Raw genomic sequence first — 20,942 nt, forward strand, 5'->3', positions numbered from 1 at the left:
TACCACAAAAAGTATCACTAAAATGCCCCAAAAATATCAATAAAATGATGTAAAGATGATATAAAAACATATGTAATATGAGTTATAAAATAAGAGTACTGAAAAACTTTGTATGAAGAATAATTTATTTAAAATTGCTATGTTTTTCTTTAAGAAATCTCATTCTTTGAAGATGTATGAAAACTGTTTTAGAACCATCTCAGAGCTATCACAGTATATGACAGTAGCATGCAGAGGTTCTTGAAAGTGAGGAAAAGTATGTTGTCAGACAAGGAAGTTAGCTGAAAACACATTACTGGCTCCAAAAGTAGCACAAAAAAAGAAGAAATGTTTCAACAATACATGCAAAATGGCAGTAGAAGCTAGCGTCACAGCCAGCAAGGAATGGCTACAGAATAGCATAAACCAAGAACTAGAACAGGGCCACAGGTGGGCACAGATGGAAACAAGCAAGACCCTATGAAGAGACAAAAGGTTGTACCTCGAACTCACTCTACAGACTATTCAGAAGGACCAGAAAACATCCACAAATTATATGGCACCATAAATAACATAAGCAGGGGTACAACTGGACTGCAGCTATTCATGATATCAATGGTAACATTATGAGTGAATCAGATGATATAGTACAGGCTTGGAAAGAATATTTTGATGACTCACTGAACTGTCCTGAAACAATAGCTAAACTCGAGCAAAGTTTCTTGCCAACTGCTGAATCTTCTGTTAATGACAACACAAGAACATATAATTAGTAATTTGAAAAAAATTAAAAAAACACAAAGCAGCTTAATCTGCCAGACCCTAGTGGAGTGATCATAAACTCCATGAGAAATTGTTTCGTATTATTCTTAAAATTTGGCAAGATAGTAAAATACCAGATGACTGGAAGGAATCAATCTCTGTCCCTACAACAAGAAAGGAGATAAATGAAACCGAAGAAATTACAGAGGAATTTCCCTACTAGACACAGCATAGAAAGTACTGTCACATATAATATTGCAAAGACTCAACACTCTATACCAAGGACAGAATGGGAGACTACCAGAATGCTTTTTGCAGAAATAGATCAACACTATTTTGCATCAAGACCATAAATGAAAAAATATGGGAACATAACTAGAATATCTATTAGCTGTCCATTTTGTTTCAGAAGGCAGCAACAGAGTGCTCATTGAAACTGAATGTGGATCTAGACTGAAAATAGAGTCTCTACTAAGCTCATCAGCCTGGTCAAAATGTGTATGGAGATGGCAGTGAGCAGGCTGATATATTGTAGGTCATTACTAAACTGTTTTGAGAAGAAAACTGGACAGAAGCCAGGTGAGGTGAGATCCTCACTTAGTTTCAACCTTGTAATGGAGAAAGTAGTAAGAGAAACCAAACAAGCAACAAATGGAAACATCACAGATAACCATCAAATATAACTACCTACATAGATGACATAGTTTTAACAGGAAGTAACAGTGGTGAAACTGAAACACTGTTTAAGATATTAAATGAAATGTCACAAAAATATGTTTAAAAATTAATGAAGAAAATTAAAACACATAATCATACAAAGGGAAAAACATGACTACAAGACAATGTTGGTCTTTAAATATGTCTGCTTGTGTCTGTATATGTGTGGATGGATGTGTGTGTGTGTGTGTGTGTGTGCGAGTGTATACCCGTCCTTTTTTCCCCCTAAGGTAAGTCTTTCCGCTCCCGGGATTGGAATGACTCCTTACCCTCTCCCTTAAAACCCACATCCTTTCGTCTTTTCCCCTCTCCTTCCCTCTTTCCTGATGAGGCAACAGTTTGTTGCGAAAGCTTGAATTTTGTGTGTATGTTTGTGTTTGTTTGTGTGTCTGTCGACCTGCCAGCACTTTCATTTGGTAAGTCACATCATCTTTGTTTTTAGACAATGTTAAGACTTTCACATAGAAAACTAGGCTTTCAAGAACACTCCCAACATCAAATATCTTAATGTAAATGATTGCAATAGAACACATCTTGATACCAAATTAGATTACAGAACACAGACAAAGTTTACTTTTACTGTCAAACACTTCTGCCCTCCAAACTCATGACCAGGAAAAGCAAGCTGAAACACTACAACACAGTCATTAACCCAGTGCTGCTGTGTGGAGGGAAACATGGAGCATGAATAAAAGAGAAGAGCGCCATCTCTCAGACTTAGAAAATAAAGTGCACAGAAAGTGAAAAGTTTGTGGGCCAACACTTGACCAAGCAACAAAAAGATCTGTTTGGAGATCCAATGAAAAACTAGCTAAGCTGGCTGAGCAACCCTTGGTAGTGAACATCAACAAAGTAAGACGTTTACAATGAGGAGGCCATATTGTCAGAATGGACCCTGACAGAATTGTCCATCAGATATATAACAAGAAGATGGAAACTCAAAACCCCTGGGACTACCAAGAAGCAGATGGCAAGATGAGATGACCCCAGACTGCAGAGTGAAGGGTATCACTGAATGTAAGGATATGGTGCCAAACTGGAAGAACTGGATAAATGAAGAAGGAAGGAATATTGGGTTTAACATCCCATGAACATCAAGGTCATTAGAGAAGGAGCACACTCTGATTGTGTCAAGGATGGGTGAGGGAATTGGCTGTACTCTTTCAAAATAACCATCCTGCGATATGCACAGAGCGAATTAGGGAAATAATAGAAAACCTGAATGTGGATGGGTGCATGCAAGTTTGAACCATCATCTTGCTGAATGCGAGTCCAGTGTGCAAACCAATGCACCATTTTGCTTGGTAGGAAGAACCGGATGCAGATAGTGGAGTGGCACAGGATCACCAAGACCCAAAGATTCTACCGGGGTGACTGGTAGTATAAATTGCCCATGTACTAAAAGTGCACTTTAGAAACTAATATTAGAAAACAATGAGCAGATAACAATGTCCTCAAAATTTCTAAACGTTATGTATGGAGAAAATGTTTTGCCCCTGCTGAGATGAAAACCTGCTGGCATCCCTTTGCTAGTAGTGGTACAAGATAACCTACACCATGCACCATACGGTGGCTTGTGAAGTATGTCTGCAGTTGTTGAGGTAGCTAGTGTGGTAAACTGATTGTTGCACAACATCTACAGTATCATGAATGATGATCTCCACCTAGGAAAGTATTCTGTATTCCTGGTGTGTTTTACAATCTCTGTGGCCTCTCTGCATAGCCTTTCTTGGTATCCACTTCTGGCCACCAGTGCTTGACTCTTATCAACCACCACATTCATTTTGAGAGGACTCAAGTACTGGCAGCCTCAAGTGGATAACATGAAAGGCTATACATAGAGACCATAGAAATTGTAAAATATACCAGGAATTTCAAGAGGAAAGAGAAGGACATGGAAGTAAATGACATTTCAGTCTCTGTGATGAATAAAGATGTGTACCAGTCTTCCACCATAGGGCGACAGCACAACGGATGAGGGCAATCAACAATGTCTAATTGTGCTTGAGTATTCAAAATACGTGGCTCATCCTGCTGCATGGGAACATGTGTAAATGAAATTTTGCTGCAGTCAGCAATGAGCCAGGGTGTGAATCAGACATATGAAGAGGCCAAGATGCTCCTTGAAAATCCCTCCAGAGGTGGGGATGAAACATTGGGTCTAAATGTGAAATCCATTAGACCATGACATTGTACTGATCACATGTAATCCCGCAGTTCATGTCAAAGGCAAACATCATATGAATTGTTTGCTTATTGTAACTAGTGGATAAATATGATAATAGAGGAGATACTGAGTTACAGATAGACACAACAAAAAGACCTTCACACTTAAAGCTTTCATCCAATGGCCTTCATCAACAACACACACACACACACACACACACACACACACACACACACACACACACACAACTCACATACACAACTGCAGTCTCAAGCAAATGAAACCACACTGCATTTCCATCCTGCATTTTCCATTCTTTGATTTATATGATAATAAGTAGTTTTTAATAATTTAGTAAAAAGTTGAAGTAGTAGATAAGTACCTTCAGATTTTCTGGACAGATACAGTTGCATCGGAGAAGAAGTCTTCCTTCAGAAGAACTACATGGTTTAGTAGAATGGCAATTCAAGAGATATTGGTTCACAATTTAAGATCATTGTAGATCATAAGCCAAACTCATATCCATTTCCTCAAATAACAAGACCCTTCAATAGGCTTAGATTTAGGTAATTTAATTCGCAATTTCAGTACATTGTAAACATACTGAGAAAATGCAGTCAATCAGCAAAGGAACTTGCTCACAAAACACTTCTGTGTACCATCTTGCAATGTTGCTCACTTGTGCAGAACGTATAGCAAACAGAACAAATGGGGAATAACAAACATACTCAAAGATGGGAGCCACAGATAGTCACAGGTTTGTTTGATTCCAGGAGAGCATCACAGAAATGTTAAAAAACAGGCACTTGAAGATAGATGCAGATTATCCTGGTAACCTCTAATTGTACTTACAAAGATTCAAGAACCAGTATTAAGTGAACAATCTAGAAATATATTTCAGCTCTATACATATTGTTTCATAGGGACTACAAGTACAAGATAAGACTAATTATAGTGTGCACGGAAGTCAGGGGCAGCAAAGATTTCAGCTTGGAGGCCATGCCCTGGACCCAAGTGCCAAAGCACTCAGCCTTGTTTGACATTTCTCCCACACCGCATCATGCCGTTCAAGTGTGAGGAGGGGGAAGAGGGAAAACTGCAAACTTGCTGCATTTAAGTGGGACTGCGGTTGCACCGCATACTACTTTGTTTCATATTTGGTCATTTTTCAACAACATATGTCAAAACAGAACTAATTTTCAGTATCATTTAATTATTTTCAGTGCACTGAAGATATAACATAATTTTTACCTGGTACAAACTGTCGGCATATGGACAGATACAGACAGTTTTAGAGTTTCACCCTCAAGTTGCCATGTAATCATGGCTTATTTAGGTTTATAATCAAAAAAAGGTTTTTCACACAAATATATCAATCAAATTATTGCAGTGCTTTTGCAATCTTGTTATGGAGACTTGGAAACTCTACTAGAGGAAAGCAATGTAGATGTCTTGGGAAGTTTTAATGTAAAAAGATTTGCCATTAAAAAGGAGGTACCTCATTGGTCATTCAGTTACATCTGCACATGCACAGAAAAACTTTCAACTGAAATGGCAAATGATCTTGAAAACAGCTCAGTAACAGATGAAAGATTGACAGTGTCCTCAAAATCTTTATGAAACTATCCTTACAATTCTTTCAAGGACACAATGAATTCTTGAAACCTCATGTTTTCTTTAACACCAGTGAGCTTAGGGAACTGGACTGTCTTTGTCAGAATGTGTCCCTTCGACAATGTGATTTTCTTTTTCAAAGCATCACCTATCAAATCAAAAAGAGGCTACCTTGCAATGTCTTACTGTGGGCAGTGTGCAGTCAAGTCTGCTTCAAATGCAAAGTCTGCACTCCATTCCAGATGTTCTACTTTTTGTTCCTGCACTACTTTTTCCTTCATAAATTCAACATTAGTGAGTTTGAAATCAAAAAATTCCAGGTATTCTCCTTGACTTAATCAAAGTCTTTTGCAGTAATATATGAGGTCTCCACAGTCTTTGTTCAGTTCCATTGAAAACTGTTGCAACTGACAATGGAATAACATATGCGATTTCGGAAATTTCACTATTTATACCATCAGTTTCTTCATGTGCTCCAAGCCTGCAAATGTAGCACTAAGGCTCTTCAATGTATAGAATAATGAACCCCATCTATCAAGTATCGTAATTATTTGCTCTTTCATTGTCAACTAAATCTTTAAATTCTTTCTGCTTGATCTTGTAATGTCCTCTCACAGCAAACAAATACACAGTATCTGTCTCTTAAGTGAACTGAGGAATCTCATTGCTCTCTTCTGTCATTCCCAGCATTGTAAGGGATTGCAATGATAGATTGTTAGATTGTCTGTTTTTGTGTGGACAGCCATGGACCAGTCAACACTCTTTCATACTATGAACAAATAGCAAGCTTTAAATAGTGCAGAGAGCGCAATTCTGCTGAACTCAGAGAGTAGTGCCAACTGAAAAATGCCACACCAGAATACTAAATGAAATATCATGCTGTAACAGTTACTTCTGGGAGGGATCGTGCAAAGCCAAGTGACAGTCCTGGCCTTGACCCACCCGCAACCCATACAGTGCATGCATGGAGTTTCGCATGCCGTGGCTGGCTGATGTAAGTAGTCATTCTTCTGCCCTCCATACACAACTGGAATAGAAAGGAATACCAACAGGTGGCACAATGCTAAGTTCACTTCAGAGTGGCTTCCAGTGTATGTATGTAGCTCTGCTCTTTTCTCATTTGCTTTATATAATTTTTCTATTGTTCTCTTTTTCTCTGACTATTTAGCAGATTATTTATTTATGTTTTACATGGATCATAACTGCAACTTCCCTCAATGGTGTGGAAGAGCCGAATCTTTGCAATTATGGTACACATTCTTCAGTAAAATTAATTTTGTGTGATGCCTTCTTTAAATCTGTATGTTTATTAACCATGAACATTTAGGTATCTTCGTAAGATGTATAAAATATATATATCAAATATGAACATTTTAAATGAGTCAGCTGTGTGGGTTCAGCATGTGAAGTGTGTTGATGAAGATTTAGATGACACTGGTTGAGAGTATTTTTCCAGCATTTTTCAAAATGTTGTTTGTCATGGATCTCTGTAAGCAATACAATAAAATATTGGTATTTAACACTGGATTTAACATTTTTGAAAGAACTTAAATGATCTGAGCATTAAATGATGTGTTCACTGTTAGTTGCAGTATTAATAAGCATGAGAAACTATGTTAGAGGGTGGGAGGAGATCATTAGGCTTTAATATCACATTGATGATTGAGCAACTAGAAATGCAGCACCAGATCAGATTGGGAAAGGATGAGAAAGAGAATTGGTCATGTCCTTTTCAAAGAAATCATACTAACATTTGCCTTAAACAGTTTAGGGGAGCCACAGAAAATCTATGTCTGGGTGACATTTATTTATTTATTGTTCTGTGGGACCAAATTAAGGAGAAGTCTCCATGGTCATGGAACAAGACAATACATGAAATTATAACACGATAGTAGAAACAGATAAAATGAAATATAAGAAACATATTCAGGTGACAATTCGTAAGTTTAAATAAAGAAAATCAACAATGTAACACTGGAATTTGCTTAATTTTTCAACTCTTTGAGGAGCTCCTTGACAGAATAGAAGGAGTGAGCCATGAGGAAACTCTTCAGTTTACACTTAAAAGTGTTTGGCTACTGCTAAGGTTTTTGAGTTCTTGTGGTAGTTTATTGAAAATGGATACAGCAGAATACTGCAATCCTTTCTGCACAAGAGTCAAGGAAGTGCATTCCACATGCAGATTTGATATCTGCCTAGTAGTAACTGAGTGAAAGCTGCTAACTCTTGGGAATAAGCTAATATTGCTAACAACAAATGACATTAAAGAAAATATATACTGTGAGGGCAATGTGAGAATTCCCAGACTATTGAATAGGGGTCGACAAGAGGTTCTCGAACTTACACTACACATAGCTTGAACAGTCTGTTTTTGAGCCAAAAATACCCTTCTTGAACCAGAAGAATTATCCCAAAAAATAATACCTTATGACATAAGCGTATGAAAATATCTGAAGTAGACTACTTTTCATGTTGAACTGTCACTTATTTCAGATACTGTTATAATGGTAAATAAAGCAGCATTTAGTTTCTGAACAAGATCCTGAACATGGGCTTTCCACAACAGCTTACTATCTATCCGAACGCCTAGGAACTTGAACTGTTCCATCTCGCTTATAACATACCCATTCTGTCTGATAAAAATATCAGTTCTTGTTGAATTGTGAGTTAGAAACTGTAAAAACTGAGTCTTACTGTGATTTAGCATCAAATTATTTTCCACAAGCCACAAACTTATTTTATGAACTACATTATTTGACACTGTTTCAGTATTACACACAAGATCCTTCACTACCAAGTTGGTGTCATCAGCAAACAGATATATTTTTGAATCACCTGAAATATTAGAAGACATATCATTTATATAAATAAGAAGCAGCAGTGGCCCCAGCACCGACCCTTGGGGAATGCCCCACTTAACAGTGCCCCATTGGGACTGAACATCACTACCACTCTCAATATTGCGGAGAATTACCTTCTGCTTTCTGTTCTTAAAGTAAGAGGTGAACCAATTGTAAGCTACTCCCCTTATTCCATAGTGGTCCAACTTCTACAATAATATTTTGTGGTCAACACAGTCAAAAGCCTTCATTAAATCAAAGAAAACACCTAGTGTTCGTGACCTTTTATTTAATCCTCACAGAGAAAAGAGAATATAGCATTTTCAGTTGTTAAACCGTTTCTAAAACCAAACTGTACATTTGACAGCAAATTATGTGAATTTAAATGCTTCAGTAACCTTATATATACAACCCTCTCAATAACTTTAGCAGACACCGATGGCATAGAAATAGGGCTATAATTGTCAACATTATCCCTGTCTCCCTTTTTTTTAAGTGGCTTCACTACCGAGTACTTAAAACGGTCATGAAACCGACCACTCCTAAAGGAAAAGTTACAGATATGGCTAAGTACTGGGCTAACATACATAGAACAATACTTCAGTATTCTGCTAGATACCCCATCATATCCATGAGAGCTCTTGGTCTTTAGTGATTTAATTATTAACTCAATCTCCCTCTTGTCAGTATCATGGAGGAGCATTTCAGATAACAGTCTCAAAAGACTTTTTTCTACGAGTGCTATATGATTCCCTGTTGGGACTAGGTTTCTATTTAGTTCACCTGCTATAATCAGAAAGTGATTATTAAATACTGTACATATATGCGATTTATCAGTAACACGGACGTTCCCACTACGCACTAATTCTATATCCTCGACCTGTCTCTGCAGACCAGCCACTTCCTTTACGACTGACCATACGGTTTTAACTTTATCTTGAGACTTAGCTATTCTATCTGCATACCACATACTTTTTGCCTTCCTAATAACATTTTTAAGCACCTTAGAGTACTGTTTGTATTGGGCTGCTGAATTTAGATTTTGACTGTTTCTAACGTTTTGATATAATTGCCACTTTGTTCTACAGGATATTCTTATCCCTCTAGTCAGCCACCCAGGCTGCCTGTTTGAGCTAGTACCCTGTTTTGAATGTTCTAACAGAAAGCAATTTTCAAAGAGCACGAGAAAGGTCTTGAGGAAAGCATTATATTTATCGTTTACTGTATCAGCACTATAAACATCTTGCCACTCTTGTTCCTTGATAAGGTTTACAAAGGTCTCTACAGCAACTGGATCAGCTTTCCTAAGAAGTTGATAACTATATGTAAAATGTGTTGCAACACAAAAATCTTTTAGAGTTAAAATTTGTGCATCATGATCTGAAAGGCCATTCACCTTTTTGCTAACAGAATGCCCTTCTAGTAATGAGGAATGAACAAAAATGTTGTCTATGGTTGTTCTACTGTTCCCTTGCACTCTCGTTGGAAAGAATACGGTTTGCATAAGATTATATGAATTAAGGAGGTCTACCAGCATCCTTTTTCTTGCACAATCACTTATACAATTAATACTGAAGTCACCACATATAACTAACTTTTTGTATTTCCTATAAAGTGAACCAAGAACCTCCTCTAGCTGTAGCAAAAATGTTGTGAAATCGGAGTCTGGGGATCTATAAATAACAACAGTTAGAAGTTTAGCTCCACTAAATTTAACTACACCTGCACAACATTCAAACACCTTTCAGTACAGTACTTTGAAACATCAATTGACTCAAATGGGATACCATTTTTCACATACATGGCTACTCCCCCACACTGCAAAGAGCTCCTAGAAAAGTTGCCAGCCAACCTGTATCCTGGTAAAGGAAGCCTCTGAATTATCTCCTTCTTTAACAAGTGTTCAGATATACCAATAATTTCAGAGTCAACATCTATAAGCAGTTCACTAACTTTATCTCTAATACCTTGTATATTTTGATGAAATATATGAATTCCCTCATTACTCGGATACCTAAGCTTTGTCGAAAGTGGTTCCTTTGTTAGAGAGACTTCCCTTAAGCAGGAATACCTATCAGCTGACTTCAGTCTAAAATAGGTACAGCTCAAAGACCCACTACTACAGGAATTTTCCCATGAGTGATCCCACCAACCCCACCTATGCTGTCACCTATAAGCTTTGCCAACCTCCCCTTTCCATACCTGTTGAGGTGCAGGCGATGTCTAGTGAAACCTGTCTTGCTGATAGACTCCACCGACACCACTGAAATGTGTCTCATGCCTTCTGTCATCAGCGCACCCCAAAGTCTCATGTTATTATGCCTGATGGCTGTATTAAGATGAGGCTGATTGTGACGCTGAAACAGTTCCATGAAATGCACATTCGTGTTGCCAGTCTGAGTGGCTATCTTTTCCAGGTCACCATCTATGTCATACTCCCCATCCCTATCAATAGTATTGCCAGCCCCACCCACAATCACTACCTGATCTTCTTTAGTAAAATCCCTACTTAACCCCCCTATGTTAACAGTCACCTGAGCCAATCCTGTGTTAGGCTTCACAATGCTGGTGACCTGGTACTCACTTCCCAACACTTCCTGCAACTGCTGGCCTACACCTCTACCATGAGAACTACCTAACAGCAGAACCTTCTTCTTTCTCTTAGACTTTGCAACTGTCCTAGCCACTGTAACTGCTGAGGTCTGTTGCATACTTCCTACATCTATAGCTACTAGAGATTCCTCTCCACTAGATTCTGACAGTTGGTCATATCTATTGCAAACACCAATAGTAAAACTATCTGAAAAATAGTAAAACTATCTGAAAATCTCCATAAGACATACATAACAAAGATTTCTTAAGTGCAACAGCCACAACTTTTGGGACCTTCCAAGATGACAAACCAGTAATAGACACGGACCTTCATTCATTATTTCACATATATTCCACAAACAGTGAAAAGTGTGGTAACACGCTGACCATTTACATGATTTTTATTCATACCAATTTATAGTTAATTATGTTCAGTCTATCTCCATCTAACTCCCCTCCCCACCTGCACCCTGCTCTCTCTCTCTCTCTCTCTCTCTCTCTCCCCTCTCTCTCTCTCTCTCTCTCTCTCTCCCAGTTGCACACACACCATATTATTAAACATTCTGAAATTCTTCTTCAGTGTAGAAGGATTAAATTAGTCCAGTAACACATTAACAGGCAGAAGCAACCACTGTTGGCTATTTCTGTGAAGTATACTAACAACAAATTATGAGCAGTGCTAATCAACTCACACTCATAAATATTGGAAGTACTCCTCTCTTAGTTTATATGTGTATATCAATAGAAAAGTAATGGCCTTAAAAAAAGCTCTACCCCTCCACTTACTCCTCTTACATCTTTTGTTTAATGCTTCAGACAAAGTGTTTATGTAAATTTAAACAGGCCAATAGCAGTTGCTTATATTCTGGTAAAATTAAATAGAAACATTAAAGTCGTGTGGAATTTACACCCCTGATCCACATATTCTGGAAATTGTTGGAATGTCTAATGTGCTGGTGGTGGTTGGAAGTGGGGGTGGGGGATGACCAGGGGACCTGTATAAAGAAGAAAATGTCAGAAAGCAAATGAAATTTATAATTGTGCCCCATTTGGTTTATCAGTGAAATAATAATAATAATAATAATAATAATAATAATAATAGACTACCACCATTGCTGCTTAATAATAATAGAATAATCCTATTGTTACTTACCATTTGCATCTGTCACAGAGTATGTGCCATCCTGCACAGGAATACGGACATAATAGGATGTTGCTTGGCTTAAAGGATTATACACAGTCACTACAAAATTCGATGAACTCTCAGATATATCACACTGGCTTATGTTGCTGAGGAGGCATGATGAGAATGAAAGTGTGGAGACACCACCTGCAGATATCTTACTGTAAACAGAAATGTACTTACATAATAACAAAGGCCCAAGTTGTTCTATGTTTATTGTAATGTTACTTCCAGATTATATATTTTCTTCCAAAATCATTCACTGTTTGAACAATGAATTTCAAACAATTGCATTACTTACTTCAATGCCCTATCGACAATTTTTCCACAATGCTGAAATCCATCATAAAGCATGAGATTGTAGTCATCACACACATTCTGTTTTTCTGTCCCTGTAATGGCATCATGATGTTGATAAATTCCCATAATATCTTGTAATTTTTCTAAGTCCTCACTGTATGTGCCCTCAACATCTGCTAATGCATACAGCTGTTTGCATACCTGAAATAATTTAGTTTTCATGTAAGACATATTTCCTTATGAACAATGTTACTACAATATTTAAAAAAACTAATGTAATTATCAGAATTATCCTTCAAGCTGTACTTGTAATTACCTGAAGAAAATTATTTCCTTGTCTCTCAAAATATTTGCTAGTTGCTCTTGATGTGAAATATCCTGTCCAGTACTCATGAGCATCACCAGCATATGGAAAGAAATCATCTTCTTTCAGTTCCCATTTTATGTTTGCATCATTCACAGCTTTCAGGTAGCATGATGGTGTTGAGTATAATGCATGCAGTTTACTTCCTTCTGTCTGCCGTTCATTCACATACCTAAAAGCAATATTTTCACATGTGCATTTTTCTTCAGAAATGTTTTCCTGTTGCTCTCACATTTTCTGTGCACAAAAAACAATTTTGTTTCCTGATTCATATGCCTTAAATGTACGTTAAAAAACATTACATTACACAAATCGTATTCCCTGAAGAGAATTCTCTGAAAAATGGAAGAAATATGTTTTATTCAAGAGCAGTACTAATGATGTACTTTGTGTGATTTGAGACTGATATAGCTAAAAAAATGTACAAGATGGTTACTGAGTTACTCAAAGGCAGTGTTCCCAGTCTGTGTAAATTAATTAATACATTACTGTGAGAAAGAAAGCTGCTTCTCACCATATAGTGGAGATGCCAAGTCACAGATAGGCACAACAAAAAGACTCTCACAATTATAATACATTCCATCCTGGATTGTCCATATTTTAATTAATACATTAGTTTCAACAAGTCTTCTGAAGGAAGTAAGCCAACATAGAATTCCTTAATGCACTTAATCTCCACTATTACACCTAAAAGTGATGTCACACATTGAGATACAGTGTTGAATAGATACACATGCATGTGTCTAACTCCATATGTACAGACATTAAATTCTTGAAGTGTTTATGGGGATAAATTGTGGGCCATGTGATCCTCAAAAGTAAGCTGCAACCACGTTGCCACTATCTACATGGGCAAGGCAACTAACAAGCTATCTGTCCTCATGAGCAGCCACTGCCAAACTGCAGCTGTACCACCCACCTGCTGAACGCACTGCCCAGCATTATGTGCTTCACTTCAAGGACTGCATCACAGACTGCATCAAGTGGATTCTTCCTACCATAGCAACTTTTTTGAATTGTGCATGTATTGACTCTGCCTGCAATATATCCTTCATTCATGTAACATTTATGGCCTCAGCCTTTGCTAGTCCCTGTCCTCCACCTACCTATGCCCTTCGCTGCTTCCACTCCAGCAGTACACATGCCCTCTATCTCACCAATGCACTACTGCACTACTAGTCTTTTCCCCTTCTCTACTTCTCTCTTCCCCCCCCCCCCCCCCCCCCCCCCCCCTCCCTCAAGCATAGCATTCTCCCCCACTCCTACCTGTTATCCCTCCCCCTCCCTGAACTATGCCTCCTCCTTACCCCCCATCCCCCCCAAAACACCAACCAGCCACCCCAAATTGCTGATAGTGTCAGACACAGTCACAGTTCAGTCACGCCCCAGTGCCCGTAGACTGACTGTGTGTGTGTGAGTTGTGCTTGTCTGAATGTGTGTTTTCTGTTTCAGTAGGAGGACTTTTTTGTCCAAAAGCATAAATGTTTAGCATCTTTTCATTGAGTTTGTCTGCAACAAAATGCCTCCTCTATATGTTGATTAGCAGTCTATCCTTTTCATAGTATTGTTATTTTATCCTGGGCTTTCCATTGTTTGAAAATTTTTCTAAAAGTTAATCTTTTCTCATTAGTGAATGAAGATATGTACAATAAAGAAATACAATCATTGTCGCTTATCAATAGTAGCTGTCATATATACAAAGGACATTCAAAAATGTTTGCACAGTCTCTAGTTTTTTTATTTTTTGCAGGAGGATAATGAAATTTTTGTGAACGTACTTGGAACATTTAGCTATAAGTTGTTGTATAAAAGTAGTTTATTTTATTTACAGGTGAGCCATAATGGCTCGTGAAGTAGATGTCGGGTTGCGACAACGTTCGGTGATGGGGTTCCTCTTCAAGACTGGCAATGACTCTGCCACATCGATCCACAGGAAGTTGCTCCCTGTTTATGGGGAGGACACAGTGGATCACAGCAGTATTCAGCGGTGGTTTCAAAGGTTTAAACATGGTGATTTCCCTCTACTGGACAATCCATGATGCAGTAGGCCATCGACAGCAATGAGTGATGTGAATAAGGAGACTATTGATCAAATCATCCAAAATGACAGATGTGTGATGACACGACAGCTTGCTGAAATGACTCGTTTGTCATGGGTAGTGTGTTTGTCATGGGCAGTGTGTTTGTCATGGGTAGTGTGGTATCATTGGTACAGTTACTAGGGTACAGAAAAATCTGTGCACTTGGGTGCCTAGACTATTGACAAGAGAAATGAAAATGATAAGGATGACCTTTACTGAAGAGTGAAAATAGTGTTTTGACGGCGTCATTACTGAGGATGAAATGTGGTTGTTTTGTCCAAACCTGAGAGCAAAACCCAATCTATGGAGTAGTGTCATCCGGGTTCCCCTCAGAAGAAGAAACCAAGACTTTCATGAACAGCAGGCTGAAAGGTGATGGCCTCCTTCTTCTGGGATCAGTGTGGTGTCATTTTCATTAACATTTTGGAACCTGGCTCCACAATTAACTGGGACTGTTACTGTTTGTCATTGGACAAGCTGCAAACTGCCATCAACACCCATCAATACACAGCTTCAGGGTTAGCTCTTGGACTACAACATGACAATGCCAAATCCCATACAGCCCTAATGACGTACGAGAAAATCAGGAAAATGGGTTGGAAAATTGTTCCTCATTCTCCCTACAGTCCGGACTTGGCTCCGTCTGATATTTACCTCTTTGGTCATTTGAAGGCCCATCTGCATGGTAAAACATTTGATAGTGAGAAAGACCTTATTTCCTGTGTAAAGCGATGGTGTAAAAGTCAATTTGCAGAATTTTACCAATGTGCATTTACATCATGGAAAGAACATTGGGCCAGTTGTGTCACAGCTGATGGAGGCTACATTGAGTAGGCTCAATGTATAGCTTAATGTTCCAAGTATGTTTACAAAAAATTTCATTCTCCTCCTGCAAAAAATAAAAAAATTAGACGAGTTTGCAAAACTTTTTGAACGCCCTTTGTACTGCAAATGAAGCTGAACCAAGTTGCTTCATGACTTGTAGATCACAGGTGTTTCAATTCAATATGTGTAGTCCTTAAAACTGAACACTGTCTTTTTTTGTAATTCATTATTTAAGTGGATTAAATTTTTAGCTTCTGGCCCTCTGTGTAATTACTGAACTGAATTTATTGTCATTCCAAAATCTGTCTATAGTCATTTTGTCTAGAAACAAATGATAATATTTTGAAATATTTATTAGTTGCCCTTGCATTAAGGGGTCTAACTCTGTTTCTTATATGTATACTTGTCTCATCTGCAAAAGATGTATGGCATTGCAAGTGACAGATCAAAAATGTATATCAAGGAACAACAAAAGACCAAATACAGAATTTCTTAAAACAATATGTCTGAGGCTTCAAACTGAGAACACCCACTGCAATGTAATGATCATGAAAGTGGTAAACTCTGCTTTCTGTCATGCAGATAAGATATAGAAAATGTGTAGGCAATGTCTGGTATCAATTATGCATTGTTATATTTAGTACTAACTGTTTGCCATTGCCTAGTTACTACCAATCCCAATTTTTTATTAGATAGCATAAGAAATAAAACACACAAAAAGGCAAGGATCAATATGGCACAAAATAATTAGATAATGGAGGCTAATTAATAAGGGATCAGAAATTAGCTGACTACATAAGTAACTTATTTGTAATCATTCTAGCAACTACTCAAACATTGCACCCAAAAAGGCAGTAAATTGACTACACGAATGATCAATGTTATTTTTATTTTGCTATATCGATGACACCCTTATTTTTTTCAAAATCTCAGGAGTAACACAAATCTCATTTACAGCAAGTTTTTCATGACTCCCAGAAGCTGGCTTGATGATCAGTTTAGACAAGTGTGTTTTTTTTGACAGAATGAAGTAAAGTTCCTCGGTTTTATGATACCAGCAGATGAGTTAACTTTAATGATGGAGTGTGTGTCAGCCATACAACAGATTCTGCTTCCAGCAACATTTGTGGACTTCAGGCAGTTTCTGAAATTCTTAATTGTTATTGCCAGAATCTGTTCCAGGCAGCAACACTGTTGGAACCATTAAAAAAACTGCTCAAGGGCAAATACGTGGTTGGTATAAAAATGGTTCCTTGGGGCAACAGGCTGTTAGCAGTATTTGACAGACTAAAGGAGTATGCTGTGAGGGTAGTACTGCTCACAAGTCCTCAGATTAATGTGCCACTAACCATTATGGTGGACACCAGCCAGTGTGGGGACAATACTTAAGCAACTTGTTGACAGCACTTGGCGGCCTCTCAGCTTATTGCTTGTTGCTTACACCTGCACAAAAGGCTTGGAATACTATATAGAGGGAACTTTTTGAGGCACACGCAGCTATCTATCACTTCAGAGATTTAACACATGGCTGCACTTTCGCTATTCATGCAGATGATGCACCAATAACGTCTATCCTCAGCAAGGGAACTTCAAAAGATTCGCCGAGACTCCTCAGACATGCCAGTTTTATTTCACAATTCACCAAGAATGTCTGTCACATTTGCAGTAGCAAAAACATTGTGACCGATTGCTTATAATGGTGTTGTGCAAGTGTAAAAACAGTGAACTGGAACCACATGGCCCAAGCACAAACTCTTCAGCAGAATTATGTGAATTATGAGCAAATGGACAATTTTGTCTGACACTCAAGCATTAAAAATGTCAGTAGGATATTTAACATTGTGGTGTAATGTCACACATAGTATAACACATATGTTCATTCCCAGAAATTTCCACCAAACAGATTTATAGGTATTCCTGGCCCTTCACACCAGGGAGTGAGAGCTATGATGCAACTGCTGATGAGGATGGTGGTGTGCCCAGGAATGAAACAGAAAACCCCAAGTATGCAGAACAATGTGAGAGATGTCAACAATTAAAAGTGGTGCGACACATCACCAGCCCCACATGAAACATCATCATGCCCTCAGCAAGATCTGGTAGGGGCCCCACCTTACTCAGATGGCTATTTAGTTACTGTAGTAGATCATTTTACAATATAGCTGGAGCCATGTCCAGTCACAGACATCGCTGACACAACAGCTGCCATGACAGTACTCAGTGGATGGATTACAAGATTTGATGCACAGTAAAGTATTGCAACTGACAGGGCAGACAACATGCAACAGCATTATTGCAGGAACTTCTTCATATCTGTGAGTGCAACTTCATCCATACAACTAATTATCACCCTTCCAGCAACAGAATGTTGGAAAGATTTTGCTGTACTGTGAAGGTGACACTGATGTGCACTATTGATACAGGAGCAGACACCCAACTGCTGGTCCTGCTAGGACTGAAGTCAACGCTCAAGGAGGACTGGGGCACACTCCTGCTCAATGAGTCTATGACAAAATGTTGCAGCTACCAGCAGAATTGCTGTTGGACATACCAATGGACTTCTGTGTGACAGTGGCGTTTTCAGAGTTTAGGTGCCACATATGTGAAACTATGGCACTTCTCCATCTGACACTACCCAAGCTGCTAGAGGATAAAGCCATTTTTATGGATAAGGACTTGTTCAACAATTCCCATGTGTGGCTTCAAGATGAGTGAGACCATCCTCCATCTACACGGTGTTATTTGGGTCCGTTTCCAGTTAAGCAATGTGGCCCCCACAGCTTCAAGATATGGGGCAATAACTGGGATTAAGTGGTCTCCATTGAGAATCTTAAACTGGCACTCCCGCAAGTGGCCAAGACAAACACGACTACCAGTCCACATCCTCACTGCTTGTTGGTCACTGCACGCGAATCCTTCTGCCAGTCCATGCATGACCGACTGCCAACAACAGCAGCAGCCCAAGCAGCAAATACCAGCCATAGCTGCTGGAAGTACCAATATTGAGGACTTGTGCAGGGTGAGTGGTAAAACACCAGTTCCCTGACGTTTAAGGGGCTCCGGATTTTTGAAAAATGGTTGGAAACCAAACAATCAACTATAATAAATGCCTTCAACTAGGAAATGTGTCATCTCTTTTATACTTTTAATCTTTGATGTTATTTTGGGTTTAAGCGCCTATTTCTGTTAGTATTCTGATTTTGTGCTTTTGCAGTTGTGATTGTTATAAAGGTGTACAACACTATCTACGGTGTTTGCATCCAGCTTACTGTCACACCAAGCATTCCTACATATTTTGCAGCAATGAAAACTTTCATCTGTAAAGATGATTCACCATTGAACATTATTCCATGTCACACCACTGCATAAAAATATGCAAAATATACCAGCTTTGGCCGAGTGGTTCTAGGCGCTTCAGTCTGGAACCGCGAGACCGCTACAGTCGCACGTTAGAATCCTGCGTCGGGCATGGATGTGTCTGATGTCCTTAGCTTCGTTAGGTTTAAGTAGTTCTAAGTTCTAGGGGACTGATGACCTCAGATGTTAAGTCCCATAGTGCTCAGAGCCATTTGAACCATTTTTTTTATGCCAGCTTGCTGATTTGTCTTTTATCAATATTTACCATGATTCAAAGTACAAACGTGGCTGAACTAAGTTGTTTTACGAGTTCTAAAGTGTGTTTTTTTCAGTTTAAATTCTCATTAATATTAGCATGAATAATTTTGATGTTCCCACCTTAGTTATTGTTTCCTCACTGTAAGCTACATGTACCCTTGGTGTAGTACCTCTAAGAGGTGCAGAATGGAATACGTTGCATCATTTTGAAATTGCAAGTGAGACCATTTGCAGAAGCCCACTCAATAATACTTTTAGAATCTTGTTGGCTATTTCTTCTGTTGATGTACATATATTTGGATTGATTCCAGTACTAGTGTCACCCACAGAAAAATTAATTCTGCATGTTGCATGTTAGATGGGAGGACATTTACATACATGAAAATAACCATGGACCACATCTGAACTTTGCGGAGCCCCATAAATGATTTATACACTTAAAAGACTCTCCCTTGCTTCATTGGTTAAATTGTTATGTATAACTTTCTGAGTTCTTTTGGTTAGATATGACATTATCCATTGGTTGGCTATAACATCAAGTTCTATAAAACCTCATTTTTTCTACAAGTATATTGTGAGTCACATAGTACCTTGTAAATTCCACTTGACCTAGAGTTCTGAGAGACATTTATGCCCATTTTTTTATTTTCAGTGGTTTTACATAGATTCATCAGTTTTTGGATCCAGAAGTTCAATATCCACTTAGATAGATCACAGAAAGTACCTACCATTACTAGTTAATGATTTAAGGTTTGTAAAATTTTGTGAAAGAATGCATAAATGGCATTCTGAGTTAGTAAATCTTCTGAAATCCAAACTATGACTTACTGAAGATATTATAGTTTCTGAGGTCAGATACTATTCTAGAATGAATCAACTCTTCAAAAATTTTGGAAACTGATTTTAATAGTGAAACAGATAACTAGTTATTCTGTATACCCTGTTGTGTTTATTATATTGTAATATATCATTATTAAGTCAAATTATTGTATCTTAATGTATAGGTCTATACTGAAATATAGCTCAATAATCTTAATGTACTGTAGGTTCTTAACTGTATCAAATTACATGTACATTTGATGACATCCCTATGATACTGCAGTGTATATGAATGACCAAATGAGATAAAGTTATAGGAAAAGGAATGAATCTGCCTAGGCTTATAGTGTAAAAATGAATTGAGTTTAATTACATGTTTTAAAAACTATGGATTCAGCAGTTATGCCATTAATTTTTGATCCATTTTATCTGGCATCCCCTTCACAGCTGCACCTCAACCCTAGATGTGCTAGGAGCATTTTATGTCCACAGTGCATTTTGTCAGACATTAAGCCGCATATGTATTATTTTGGTTGGAATTTCTTCATGTGTTGCAAAATTATGCATACATGAGAATTACAAGAATTATTGCGTTGATCAAAAAGCTATCAATAAAACTAAATAGAAAAAGAAAAGCAAACTGAATGCATTCTAAAATAATTAACAAATCCATGCATGTGAATCTCTTTATTAATAAAATGTACTACATTATCAGAAATAAATGGACATGTCCATTCAGATGACACAATGACCACACATCTGCTGAAAAGTGTATCACACAGCAGGAAAACTGTCTTAAGAAGCCTATCAATTCTCAGGTATTCAACCAATAAAAGTCCACAAGCGAGTCTGCAGGCCAGCATGATTATCCAAAGATGACTACCAACTATGTTGTCCAACAACAAAATTACTGTATAAATGGTTACATAACTAAATAAAGAGACATGTTTCAAGTGGATATTTATCTGAAAAACTATCTGTAATGAATGATAGGACTGTAGTTGTTTTTCATATTAACATCATAATATACAACTGCAGATAAAATTGTTTAATAAGCTCATTATCATCTTTTCTAATTTTTTGT

General features: G+C 38.0%; 1 protein-coding gene across 1 annotated transcript in view; it reads right to left on the minus strand.

The window, feature by feature from the left end:
* LOC124616675 (lysosomal alpha-mannosidase-like) overlaps window positions 1-20,942 on the minus strand; it is a 136,565-nt gene that overhangs the window by 37,232 nt on the left and 78,391 nt on the right. The window contains exons 24-26 of the mRNA XM_047145044.1: window positions 12,471-12,690; window positions 12,156-12,355; window positions 11,825-12,015 (exon numbers count right to left, since the gene is read on the minus strand). Coding sequence (XP_047001000.1) covers window positions 11,825-12,015; window positions 12,156-12,355; window positions 12,471-12,690 — 611 coding nt within the window. The remainder of the gene's footprint in view (window positions 1-11,824; window positions 12,016-12,155; window positions 12,356-12,470; window positions 12,691-20,942) is intronic.

This window comes from Schistocerca americana, chromosome 1 (genome assembly GCF_021461395.2).
Source record: "Schistocerca americana isolate TAMUIC-IGC-003095 chromosome 1, iqSchAmer2.1, whole genome shotgun sequence".
NCBI classification, from domain to species: domain Eukaryota; kingdom Metazoa; phylum Arthropoda; class Insecta; order Orthoptera; family Acrididae; genus Schistocerca; species Schistocerca americana.